At 38.3% G+C, this 14,015-nt stretch overlaps 1 protein-coding gene across 1 annotated transcript in view; it reads right to left on the bottom strand.

Moving 5' to 3' along the window:
* Positions 1-7,513: 7,513 nt before the first annotated feature.
* Positions 7,514-14,015, bottom strand: part of ass1 (argininosuccinate synthase 1) — a 35,429-nt gene continuing 28,927 nt past the window's right edge. The window contains exons 13-15 of the mRNA XM_053484708.1: positions 11,876-12,032; positions 8,698-8,763; positions 7,514-8,597 (exon numbers count right to left, since the gene is read on the bottom strand). Coding sequence (XP_053340683.1) covers positions 8,549-8,597; positions 8,698-8,763; positions 11,876-12,032 — 272 coding nt within the window. The 3' untranslated portion in view covers positions 7,514-8,548. The remainder of the gene's footprint in view (positions 8,598-8,697; positions 8,764-11,875; positions 12,033-14,015) is intronic.

Consider the following 14,015-nt stretch of genomic DNA (forward strand, 5'->3'; position numbering starts at 1 on the left):
AATATGTATTATTTTTTATATGTATTGTACCAGATAAGTAAAATTATTATAAATCCATTTAAAGATTAAATTCCAATCATGCACTATAGATTATAACTGTATGATATGTAATATTATAATACACAAAAACATTGTGTGTATGCATAAAGGTGTATCCTTTAATCCAGAAAATTGCTTCATCTGAAAATGTGTTGAGGTTTTCATGCTGTTATGGTGAATTCTTTCTCATTGTGAAGCGATCAAAAACAATACACTACATTCTCAAAATACTTTCTCTGTCCTCTGTGTCTCTCGTTATCTTTCTTTCCCTTCTTTCTCATCTGTTCTTCATCCAACCCCCCAGCCACTTTGCTTTGAGTCTGTACTTTCAACGACTCAATTACGCAGGGACCCCGTGGTGAAAATTACAGATGTTTTTCCATCATTTCTCTCTTTCCGCTGGGACGGCTTGACCACTCCCTGCTGTCCATTCCTTCCTCCCCCTCTCTCCATCCCTCACTCTCTCTCCATCCCCTACCTCTCATACACTTACTCCCCACCTGTCATGTTCTTTTCCTTGCACTCCCCATATGTAGAAGTTATTGTGTTGCTATCAGTGACTGCGATGAAATAATGGGTAAATGGACTTGTTTGTGCAATCCTCCCACCATGAGCTGAGAGCAAAAGGGGAAAAAAAATACACAAGTGAGACAGAGAGAATTTCAGAAAGCATTGTCCTTTACAACTGTCTTTTTCTTGTCATTACTGCAAACATCAGTGAGCGAATCTCAGCAGGCGATGAGAGGTTTCCATTCGAATGGAGCTCAAATAACACTCACAGCAAACATGTAAATGTTAGGAGAGACAAAATGCTGCATCTGACAGAAACAGAGTTTAAAACCAGAATGTTTTAGCAAATCTGCATTTAAGATTCAAATCTAGTGACCAGAAGGATGTGTTCAAATCCCTTGGCTCATGGAGTGAGCTTGTAAAAGGTATGACAATAGATAACAAACAAATAAGCACTATATGCAAGTCCCTTGAAATTAGAAGGATTTTAATGAACATTAAATATCCAGTCCTTAATAGATTTAAAAAAAAAAATGTTTAACCTATCTTAAAAATGTGACACTTGACTATGCCATGTCATTAGCATATAAAGGAATAGAGATATTAAACAGCTGGATTAAAACACTCAAGGGAAGCATGTAGAGCTAGAATAAAAAGGGGACTAGAATAGACCCTTGAGGCACCCCACTGATGAAAAAAGTAGAAATAAGCCCCTTTAAATTAAATAACATTTAAAAAAAATACATATTTTAGTGGTACGTGTTTAATGTTTTTATGTCTACTTAATTTCTAAACACCAAGTCAAGGCAAAGGCAAATCCTCTATTTCTACTGTTACAATAATGAAAATAATTAATAAATATAGTTTTTAAAAGTGATTAAGTTCATGTATTTAACATAAGTTGTTGTGAAAAGCTATAAATGAGTTCAGTGAAGGGACACAGTTTGTGAAGGGACATGTTTATAGCATATCATTAGGACATTTTGTCAGTATACAGTAACCATGATGACTTTATTGCTCTATTGTTTAAATCTTACAATTCAATAATGATTCACCAGACAATTCTTATTTATATGTGATTGCTGGATGCGACTGCAAACTGTATGCTAGACACTCCTGTTTAAAATGTGTTAATATTTATAGCTGAAAATAATAAGATATGTCATGAGAGAGTTTGGCAGATTATTAATACACAGTTGTGCTGTGAGTCTGGGGGAAATGGAAATGACTTTAATTAGGTTCTACACTAGGATAGCATTAACCTGGCAAAGTTTTTTTTTCTTTTTCTATATGTATTCCATAAATGCAAGTCCTGTAAACACACCTCCTAATGACATCCTGACCATTAATAACTAAAAGGGTGGGTTAGAGTGCACACATCTAAGGTACAGGGCATCACCTTTAACCCACTCGGATCAGAACTTAGACACAGCCAGCCTCTCAGCCTCCACCGACGAATACAGAAAACAAATCGAAAGACATAATGAGGGCCCCAGCAAACAAAACAGCGGCCCCCAGGGTGTGGCTCCAACACAGAGGCTGCAGAGAGCCAAATAAATCTATTGACTCGGATCAATATGCTACATTACTGACACGCCTGGGGAGTGTGTGCTGTGTGTGTGTAGGGGAGGGTTTGTGTCCAAACATGACGAGGCTGGTTATGGCAAGACGGAAGCTTTATTATACGCAGTTTGACACTCAGAGATCACATTTCTACTCACCACTGCTTGCTCTTAGGCCGTTTGGTTGATTGTTCTAAAGACGCAGAGCCTCTATTGAATTTGGCTTTGGTTTGTTTCGCGAGTACTAGGGTGATATTTGAGTTAAGCTGTTAGAATAGAATAAAATAAAAATAATATTTTATATTAATATTAACTTAAACATAATTATTGATATGCCTATGAAGAGTGTGTTTATTTAAAGGAAAAACAATCAAGATTGTATTTTTTTTCTTAAGTGTCAATTACATTTTTGCTCATTTGATGTGGGAGATTTCTTATCTAGTAAGTTCAAGTAAGTTAATCCACTTGTTCTGATAAAAAGCTATTGATTCAGTACACATTGAGCAGGGATGGAGTGTGAAAGCACATTGACAGATAAAGCTCAGGTTGGTGCAAAAGCACTGTAACCCGAGAAGAGCCGAGCGCCCCAACTAGGCTCGAGGCGGCAGGCAAAATATTACAATTTTTCCATCAATATTTTATCACACACTCGCCGGAAAACATACACACTGAGGATTTGACCGTAATGGCCCCCCCATCTGTTTATAGATCTGGCACAGAGATTAGAAAGGGGTGCATGTGATGCCCTTTGACAGCGACAGACGCCCAGAAATGGCTTTACGTCATACATACTGTCAAGGAAGCACTGTTTTTTTTTTTTTTTTCAGTGCAGTCAGTGACCTTCTACAAAGACTATGTAAATGGCCTACAAATGTTAAATGGCGTATGAAATTAGGAAAGCCTGACATGGTAGATGCATGCTCTCTCCAAGCTTTTTATCGGTTCATCATTTTATAAAACATGGATCTTGGTGTAATTGAAACCGAATGATTGCTTAATTGAATCGTGCCAAAGTGGGCGCAGTCGACTTGCAAGAACGCTTGCATTTTTATAAAGCCGGGGATGTTAACCAAAGCCGCAAAAACGCATTAGTGCAATGCTTTAACAACGTCGATCTCTGGTGTGCGCGCTATAAATCCAGCAGACAGGACAAAGAACGTGAGCTCATTGTCTCGCTCAGACCCATTAGTACACGCTCCATCCAAACCTCTAGGGTTACTTAACACGCCTAAGATTTAGGCAGCATAGTCCTGCATTATAATCATAATCACAACATAGATTTACTCAACAGATCCCCTGGAAGATTAGTAAGTATCGACTAAAAGTACTTAGCGATGATCAAATATTTATAACATCGAAACAGGTTATGGTTTTAAACTTTAAAGTGGAAAGAAAAATTGGGAAGTACAGGTACGTATTTCTTTCCACTTTGTCTGGACAGAATTAAACCTTTAAACCTGAATGAGAAAGCCTGTAGAGCTCCCATGCTGGGTTAAGGTTTTATGTTACTCTAATTGGTTTTAACTGACCTGCTGACCTGCTCCTGCCATTGTTCATGTACCTTTGTAATGATGTCTGATGTTTATAATAAGGGTCAATGAAGCAGCGAGGCAGATGGACACTTTTGTGACATATTTAGGAATAAAATGCCTGCAGATTTATTTATACCCCAGTAGTTTTATACTCTCAAATCTGATTGGTCAGAAGATAATTAGTTCATTAGTTTCCTGGAATAGTCGCTTGGGCAAAAATCCCAGCTGCAAAGGAATTCATAGATTAAAATTAATTTGTTTGCTCTAAAAGTTGTCAGTTGTACAGTGGAGGTGCAGCGGTTTTTGGCAAGGAGACGTTTACTGAACTTCCTTCCTAAAAGGGTCCAAAATGTCAGCAGTCAAGAAGTAAAAAAAAAAAAAAAGATAAAGAAAAAAAAAACCTTCAATCAATCAAATTATCATTTACTCAGCAATAAATAAAACTCATGTACACTTTTATCCTGTATACAGGTCTGTGGAGGGCCTGGAGCCTATCCATTACAGGGTACACACACATAAACACTCACCTTTACACACTATGGGCAATTTGGAACGTCAATAAGCCTAATTAGTGTGTCTTTGGACTGTGGGAGGAAACCCACTTAGCACAGAGAGAACATGCAAACTCCATGCACACAGACTGAGGCGGGAATCAAACCCTCGACCCTAGAGGTGCGCGGCGACAGTGATAATCACTACACCATTGGTTGGCTCATTGTAGAATACTGTGGAAGATTTACATAAATTTTAGTTGCTTTCTTTAGCATTAGCAATACAAGTAGCACCTCGACATACACATCTGTTCAGGGGAACAGTAATCCGTTCCAGCCACCAAAAATATTACCGATATTACCAATTTACTACCCTATATTCATAATTTTGCATGTACAAAAATACATGTAAATTACGTAAAATATTAAATAAATAGACTTTCAACCTCACTTAATCTTAAGTATTTTATAACTTTTAGCCTGCTAATATCCTGATAAGACAATATACTGTAATTTAATACTGTAAGTTAGGTTGCTGCAATGTTAACTTACAGTCTAGCAAAAAGCTCCAATCCAACAAGCAATAGTGACAGAAATCTTAATCAAGTGACAAACATGATTAAATTGTGAAGTTATTCTGAGCGACATGCAATGTTTGGTTTCACAACATGATAACATGCTGTTTTATGCTAATCTATTTTTAACTTGTTAGCATCCTTAAAATATGGTTCTAGTCGTTATATTAGCCTGAACAGCTTATATCTGCTTATACAGTGACTGTCTTAAAGTAGCAGTGAGTAAATCTACAGGTCGGAGGATTTGTTCAGTATGGTGCAAGTTTGTCTATCTACGTGGCACGTCTAGTCTGGCTGACTAAGCAGCAGTGACGAGACTCTGGTTTCACAAGCGACGTGCAGAACAATAGCAGTCTTTATACTCTAAAGGATCATTGCAGGCATACAGAGAGACTGAAGAGCTCCCATTAGTGCTCATTCTGTATGACAACTTGAACTATTCATGTCCTTTGGTTGTGTCCCGGCCCCCTGAGGACACCACTTAATGAGAGATAGCCGGCCAAAGGTCAAGCATGATTAAATCCATTGGGTGAGTCTCACCTTTTTCATACCTGGCCTGACAGGTAGCGCCGTCTCGAGCTACCGTTTCAGCCACGTGAGACAGGGCTTGGCACAGAGCAATTTTTTCCCCTTGCTGTCATATTGTTAGACTTCCTCCTTGTGACAACCAATCGCCTTGATGTCATCTGACTTCCTTTCTATTGTGGAGATCAAACAAGAGCTCGGGATTGCTTTCACAAACCGGGTCAAGACAGCATAGCTGAAGACCCACATAGGATGTATTATTATTACTAGCTCAAGCTGTAGGATTCAGGGTTGTTTATGGTAGTTTTAACCTGTTACTATGCTTAAGTATTATTCTGTGTACATTACATGAGTATTATCAAAATTAAATATTCATATTCATTCATTGTGCTCCTTAAATTTTTATTTAGACTAGTAAAAATCGCCAATTTGTCATAAGCTATTTAATACCGTCAGTTGAAAGATTTGAACTGTTTAGTACTTTAATACATTTAAGAGGTAACAAAATTTTAACTTACACTTGTGTACTCTTTCAGCTGAACACATTTTTAAATTGAGTAATATTTTGACATTTTTATGTATAATTTGCTCTCCATTTATTTTAATTAACTTTTAGAAAAAACAAATGCATCATTTTTTCGACATAATTTCCTTGTTTTCCAATACACTTTGTTCCTCCGTTAACAAGCTTTTGTATTCTGTCATTAATTTAAAAAAGTTTTATGCTGAGATCACGACGCTCTCGTATATCAGTGCTCTCTGTTTAAACCGAGTCAGCTCTTCAACAAGCGTCTCACTGTAACGAGCACTGTTGATTGTTGAACCTTTTTCCTGATAATGTTCCAGTACTTTTGACCCTTGAAAATTCGACTTTTGAACTTTTTTTTCGGTCTGTGATTGAGGATGTTCTCGTTTCATACTCTACTGTTAACTCTCAGGCTCGTAGTGATGAATCCGTGTCGCGTCAACAGTAATGATTCTCTTTTTTTTATTGCTCCAAATATTGCCAATATCCAAACACTTCATGAGTTGTATTGGCACCAGCTATCCATTTTTGCTTGCACCGCAGTAACAAATGAACTGGTGTAACACATTCACATCTGCACAGCAGTGACTGGGGGACATCAGCCTTGAAGACAAAGCAATGATAAAACAGTACGGCCGACAGATGTTTTAATGTTACCGGAAATAACATTATTTTTAAAATAATTTTTATTAATATGATTTTTGCTTATCCTCGTATTTCCAGCCCTGGATGTGTCTGGATTTAAACGTTTCTAATACTTTGAGGAAAAAAGTTAACGAATAAACTTTATCCGTTATAAAGTACCACTCCATTGAGCATGACATTAATTGTAACGTATTCAAGTTAAGTTATAACGTTTCATTTGTTTTTGGGTTTTAATAACAGTAAAAAATTTGGTATAGATTTTGTTTCACCAATTCAAAAGGCAAACAAATACAAACTTTTGTATGTATGCTTTGAGGCTTTGAGGCTTAGCAGGGGGAGCAGGGACTAATCTCCCAGTCCAAAGACACAATTAAAGGGTTTGGAAACTCAAATGGAGTTTGTCCAATTTGCATTTGATTGTCGTCACTTGTAGAATACCCAAGCTATAACGGTTTAGAAAAAGTTTCAGGTTGCTGTAAATTGTATGCGTGTGTGTTTGTGTGTGCGAAATGCATACTGCTGAATGTAAACAGAATGTTCCAGTTTGGTGTTTGATTGCCATGGAAGGGACCTTATTAAAGTCAGCAGGGGGGCTCCTGGTCCTGGTTCTAAGTGCGGTGCGGAAAAGCACCCAGAGACCACCTCGGGTACGGCTAATGGAACGGAGTGAAGAGGTCGGCGAAGAAGAGAGCGTGTAAGTGTATGTTCAGGACAGTTTGGTGGACAGTAAGAGGCTTGGCGAAGTTTGAGATGTCATTTCGTTGAGGTACTCGTCCACTATTATGTCACTGTCTCATGACAAGTGGGTTGATGGCTGGATACATTTCATTCTGCTTTAATGTTCAGAACACCATTTGACCTTCTTTTATGTCATGCTCAGTTTTAGAAGAACAGATTAATGATCTATTTATATATTAGACGTATCTGATGAAAAAAAGATATTTACAAAAATAATGCATGGTGACATGATAATATTTTGAGCTTGAGCACATCTGGATACCGAATCATCTTAAAATGTTTTTAAGCAGTACAAATATATTTTCCATGCAAAACCTTTTTAACTATTGGCACACAGTGAAGTTCTCACTGAAGTGATGTTTTAATTTTTTCAGTGTTTATTTCAGTCCAACTGCACTCATATAACCAATGCTGGGTGTTAATTCAACATTTACATTTACTGCATTTGAGGGTTATGATCCATAATCAAGGGCCCAGGAGGAGCAACTGGGGTTGTGTTGGGTTTTGAACCTGGAATCTTCAGATCAGTAGTCCGGTAGTAACATCAAGCCTTTCGTCAAGGAACTCGTGGCAGAGGCAGCCAGGTACTAATTGGAAATTCTTTAACTTATCAATTATCAACTTATCAATTTGCCAAACATGCTGATAATCTATATAGGCAAAAAGTTCAAAGGTTTGGTCTTAACAAACAACTCATAATTAAAATTTACTTCAGATGGCACAGTGTTGGCGTGTTGCTTTCAGGAAGAGCTTAGTTTAAGCAAAGTGCTCTATATTGTAAAAGTGGTGTTTATTAATTGATTTTGAAAAAAAAATCAATACAATGTCTTAAAATGTGAACCGTATCTCCTCTTTTATGAGCCTTACGTCTTATTTCATTGTTATACCTTTAGCATAGACTAGACTACGTTTTCCGATTAACAATAGAGGACTAATGATTATAAAGACTTTGCACTTGTGTCAAAAACAGACAAAAACAAAATGGTGTAAATGGTTACAGAGGTTTTAAAAAACGTTCACAGATGGCCACAGTAAAAAAATGACAATATTAAGTAATCTAAAGCCCTATTCGCACCTGATTAGTGTTGTCTGGGGACCTCTAGTCATTTGTAATAATTGCAGGGGTTGTCTGTGACCTTAATCCCGTGCGAATGGGCCACGTCTGTAATTTATAAAGTAAAATGGCCTAACATATATATATATATATATATATACGTTGGCCTGCCTGGAAAGTATTTTGGGTGCTGGTTCATATCGCTTTACACAATACAACGATACACGATGCAGAAAGAGAAAGCTGAAAACCATAGAAAGAGCAAAAACTGAGCATTTAAAAAAAAAAGCCTATCCCAGATAGTGCAAGATGAACCGGGGAGATTGACTTCATAATTCATATGGCCAAGTGTCACTGCTTCAACTGGCTTTGTCCCTGCAACCTGTGATTTTCTCGAAGCCTGCAAATTGAAAGAAATGGAAAATGAATTTTGCCATCAATAACGAGTTAAAAATATACAAAAATAGAGAGAAATTGTAAAATGGTTATTAATGCTGTACCTCACTGCATTGATCTTGATGAAGCCGGATGCATCTGAAGGATCGTAGTCTCCCTGAACATCCATGCTGGAGGACAGAGAGGAGAGAAATCAGTTACATGCCTGCTTTATCAGATTCTCAGTGACCTACACTGTTCAAGTTCAAAGACCATTATAATTCTGATAATCAATGGCCATGGGATAAGTGATATGGCAAAGTTTTGTTCATTTAATGTAAGTACTTGCTTGGACTCTTGTAACTAAATGATTTCCACCAATAAGGTAGTTGCTCCAGGTCTAAAACCTTGACGAAACACGCTCATCCGGTTTACGACTCCATGAAACTCAAATACATTGAGTACTATTAATACCTAGATGGAGTACAAATAGCCAAAAATGCATTAGTTTAAAGAGGTGGAATCATTTTACTGATGCATCAGGTACAGTATGCTAAAGTGGGCACGGTTTGGGAGTTATAAACCCTGAATCTCAACCAAAATGAAGACAAGGTATTAAGACAGCTTCCTACACCACCATCATAACACCAATTTAGAGAAGAATATATATTTTGGAGGAACGCTCCGGTATGGTTTCAGAGATCTGAATCAAGGTGCATTAAAGCTCTTCTCTTGTGAACCAACACCTACAGTAGCTAACACACCAACAGTATTATACTCAACATTCTTTCTGAAACAGAAAATGTAATGGTTCCCGAGACAGAACCAAAGATTTGTGAAAATCTTTCAAAGAAATTTTCAAGCTTCATACTCCTCCCTTCTTACCCTGATGGCCTTTAAATAGGATTAATCTGGACTCTGGACCTTTTTCCATCGCTCCAAAGTCCAATCTTTATGCTCTCTAGCAAACTGACGAGTTCTCATCACATCGTGTGTATGGAAACGTTCCTACTTTCACTATTAAACACATAGTAATGATTTCTACTATTCATTTTTATGATGTAACTTCACCAAGTGTTTAAGTGATCTCTGGTTAAACTCTTTTTGTCCTACCACATTGTTTTTCGGAAAAGTTATCCTTCCAGGTTTTAAAAAAGTGCTGAACAGTTCTTTACCCAATTCCAGTGATTTCAGAAGTCTCCTGAGTTGTTTTCTTTGCTTGATGCAAGCAAATTAATTTACTGTTCTGAAACACGGGAATGTTTTTGGAATGGTCACGGGATAGGTAAGCTGGATAAAACATATTAATCACTGCATGAACTACAGTATCCGATCCAATCATTTTAGGTATTTTCTTCTTTAAATGTAAACGACGACTTTATTATACAGGCAGTAGAACCGTTCATGAACGATTCGTTCTTTTTGAACGAATCTTTAACGTGACTCAGAAGAACGAGTAGTCTCAGAGACTGATTTGTTCATTTTCTACTGGCCGTGCATGCGCATTCGTTCTTTTGTCACATGACTCCCATAGACGCTATGCAGTGCAATAGATTCAAAAGAATAAACGATTCGGACTAGAAGATATGAGAGGTGAGCTGCTCATTCTGTTTATTATATGTCCTTAGCTGCATTGTAATATTATCATTACTGGAACTATATCCATAATTTGTGTATATAGACGTCTGTTAATTGAAAATTTAACATTTTATTTAATTTCTGATCAAAAGAACGGAATGAACTAAATGACTCAAAAAAAGATTCGTTCATTTTGATGAACGAGATTCAAAGAAACGAGTCAGTAAAATGATTCAAACTTCCCATCACTACAGTATATAGTAGATAAACATCTAAAAAACTTTGTGTTTTTATTTTGTTAATTATTTATTTATTTATGGGTATAAACATCTGATTACACACTGGTTTGTTTTTTAAGCTGTTGGGAACGGCTGGATTCTTTCTCACTTTAACTTGCTTTAAGTACACGCATCTGCTAAATGACTACATATAAATCTTCGGAGTGTACTCTTTTTCCTGTTTTCCCCCCAACAATACCAGTCATATTGATCTGATTTTCTTTTTCCTCTCCGTATTTAGTAATTACTGCAGTTTCTACCTGCTGCTCTGAGCTGAACACAGACACCTAGTCAGAAGCCCAACACAACAATTAGACCTTCAGGAAAGAAGAAATGGAGGACGAAGGAAAAGAAAAGACACCGGAACGCCAGTCTGAGGAAGGATCCGAACAAGGGATGTTAAAACAGACCCCCTTCCTCTACCTTGTACGTCTACGTGTTTATCCTAGTGTGTAACTCTTTGTACGTACAGCTGTCAGTGTAATCACTGGCGAGGCACATTGTGAGATTTCTGCTGGATCAATACAGCGTGTGAGGGACACCACTGTGCTAATGACACTATTTACTGATCCCTGTTGAGTCACTGCAGGGAGACAGAGAGACGACGGCTCTCACGCGCTCGTTCTTCTTCTCTCGCGCACTCGGTTCTCCTTGAATCTCGCCACGGAAACACAAAGCAAAATCCACCGACGTGACCTTTCAACTTGGCTTAACCAGCATGAAACGGGCCACTTCCCTCAGCATGGCCGTGAGGGCCATTAGCGCACAGCTGAGGCAAGAGGAGAGGCCTGGGCATATGGGCGCTCCGCTTTGGTCAGCTCCGAGCCTGCCCCGAGGGCTTCCAGGGGTCACGGCACTAAATACACTCACTGTTCTCCCAGGACAAGGAGGAAAGAAAGAGAGATGTCAAGAAGGACGGAAAAAAAACATTGCAGGAGAGAATCTGACATTTGTTTCATCTCCCAAAGCTACTGGTACTTTGTAGAGTTTTGTTCCTCTACAGATGGCACCAGCTCAATGGATGACATGAGTGACCTGTTCGAGCGACACAAGACACACTGCGCTTTATCATGGACAAGGTGCATACACTGGTTCTGGTCACTAATTTGTAAGGGTTTGATGATTTATTTTATTTCACAAGAAAAAAGGCAGCAGGACTGTGAAGAAAAAATAAAACACATAAGGTATGATGGAGACAAGAATCACTGATGGACAGGACCTAAAGCTTTTCTTTTTTATCCTTTAATCTTAATACCAAAAAGGGAAGATTTGGGCTCATTTATTTTTATTTTTTTAATAAATAGACACTTTTTCTCGTGTGGGTGAGCTAACTAAATATTCGCACTAGTACAAATGTCCAAAAACTAATTAATACAAGGAATAGGAAATCGAATAAAATGTAAGAAACAAGAAATACAATAATCACATGTTCACATTGCTGGATTACCTGACAAGCTCCTCGTTATACAGAGACTTAGGTGATTCCCGGCCCAGGATGTAGACTTGGCCTTTGAACACAGACAGCTGCACTTTGCCCTCTACGTTTTCCTGAGACTTGGCAATGCAATGCCGCACAAACTCACACTCCGGGCTGTACCAAAATCCTGCCAAAGATGAGAAACTCAGATATAAAACTCTGTATCAAACAAAGACGTCTCATCCTTCCATCCCATCCTGTTTATCACACACAGAGATATAAAAGACATCTGTTTAATAGTTGCTGGAACCTTTTCAGGAATTCACATTTTCTAGTAAAAGTGTTTATCCAAAGAGCAGTAAATCCTTTAAATGAAATTAGCTTGATTTCGCTTTTATGGTTACTATTTGAATTAATAAACCCTTATGTGGCCTTCAGACTTACTACAAAAAGTAATGTGATGTACAGATCCTGTATGATCTATAGTATCGATTACTAATAACTTTTAAATCCAAACTCACAGTATGTGATTAAAGAAACAGCTACACAATGATAAACAATCAGAGTCGGTTAATGCATACAGTAAAATAAAGCTCGAAAGCCACGTCAAAGCACCAAGCACGTCTGAACATACAGTATCCGAGATGAAGAAGGCACTGCACTTAATGAAATTATAATGATAAATCTTTTTCAGTCATGGATGTCACTAATATTTCCACTGCTTTTAAGCATGTGTTTTCTTAAAAAAAAAAATCTATCCATCCATTCATTATCTGTGCATGCTGTGTAGCATCGCGGGGGGCCTGGAGCCTATCCCAGGGAACTTAGGGCATAAGGTGCTGTAAACCCTTGATGGAGTGCTAATTCATTACAGAGCACAAGCACACACACACACTATGGGAAATTTGGAAATGACAATTAGCCATGTCTTTGGACTGTAGGAGGAAACCTGGAGGAGGAGTTTTTTCAGAACTCAGAGTTTAATATCAGAAGGTTTTAACTGAGATTAAAGTCTGTATTTTAAGAAAACAATGTAGAATTCTGGGGAAAAGTTAGAATTCCGAGATTAATGTCAGAAGTGTAAGAAAAAAAGTCAGAATTCTGAGAATAAAGTCAAAATTCTAATTATTATTTTTTATGTTACTCTTAACCCTCTTCCATAGTGAGGCCATGGTGCTGCTGCCAAAAAAATTAATTACTTAAAAACAGAAGGTAGCAAGTATACAATCAAGTATAACCTCATGCTAAAATTACTGTAATAGCTTCATATAAAAATAATTTTACAATAAATAAACCAGGGTCCAGGGTCCGGGTTTGATTCCCGACCTGGCTCGATTCCTGTCTCTGTGTGCATGGAGTGTGCATGGAGTGAGCACGGAGTTTGCATGTTCTCCGGGTACTCCGGTTTCCTCCCACAGTCCAAAGATATGCAGGTTAGGCTAACTGGCGTTCCCAAATTGCTCGTAGTGTGAGAATGGATGTGTGAGTATTTGTGTGTGTGCCCTGCGATGAATTGGCACCTTGTCCAGGGTGTACCCTGCCTCCTGGGATAGGCTCCAGGTCTCCACGACCCTGAATACAGGATAAAGTGGTATAGACGATGAGTGACTAAGTGAGTATTAGAAATATTGTTTAAACGTTAAGTCTAAATGTAATAATTCGTTTTCTAGAGCCCCTATGCGTGTGTAAAGATGAACAAAAGATTTTTTTTCCCACTTCCCAGCATTCTTCCCCCTGCTATCTTCCCCCTGCTTCTCTGCAGGACATCAGGCCCGAGCGCTCCCTGTCCATCTCCGTCAGCCTCCGTTTCCCCCGAGTGCAGGACTCTAATGAGTTTAATCTGTTCACACCTTTGTAAGGTGCTCCTTCTCTTACTCCCATGTGGCTTTAATTGCAGGGAGACTGATCTGCAATCAGCTACTAATGAGTTCAAATCCTATTATGGGAAGGGAAGACAGGCCAGAGAACAGTCTGGTGCCTGTGACCAGAGGATTAGGACACCTGAGCCAGAGTAGGATGGAGAATAAAGGAGGAGTCTCGGTGTGAGAAACAACGGAGAAGAAGTGCTGTGTGTTTGTGTGTGTGATCAGCTAGGTGCTCACTCATGGGGTTTATTATTATGTAACATCTGTTTACGTGGCCTGTACTTCTAAACATATTGATTCTGTAC

This window comes from Clarias gariepinus, chromosome 24 (genome assembly GCF_024256425.1).
Source record: "Clarias gariepinus isolate MV-2021 ecotype Netherlands chromosome 24, CGAR_prim_01v2, whole genome shotgun sequence".
Taxonomy (NCBI): domain Eukaryota; kingdom Metazoa; phylum Chordata; class Actinopteri; order Siluriformes; family Clariidae; genus Clarias; species Clarias gariepinus.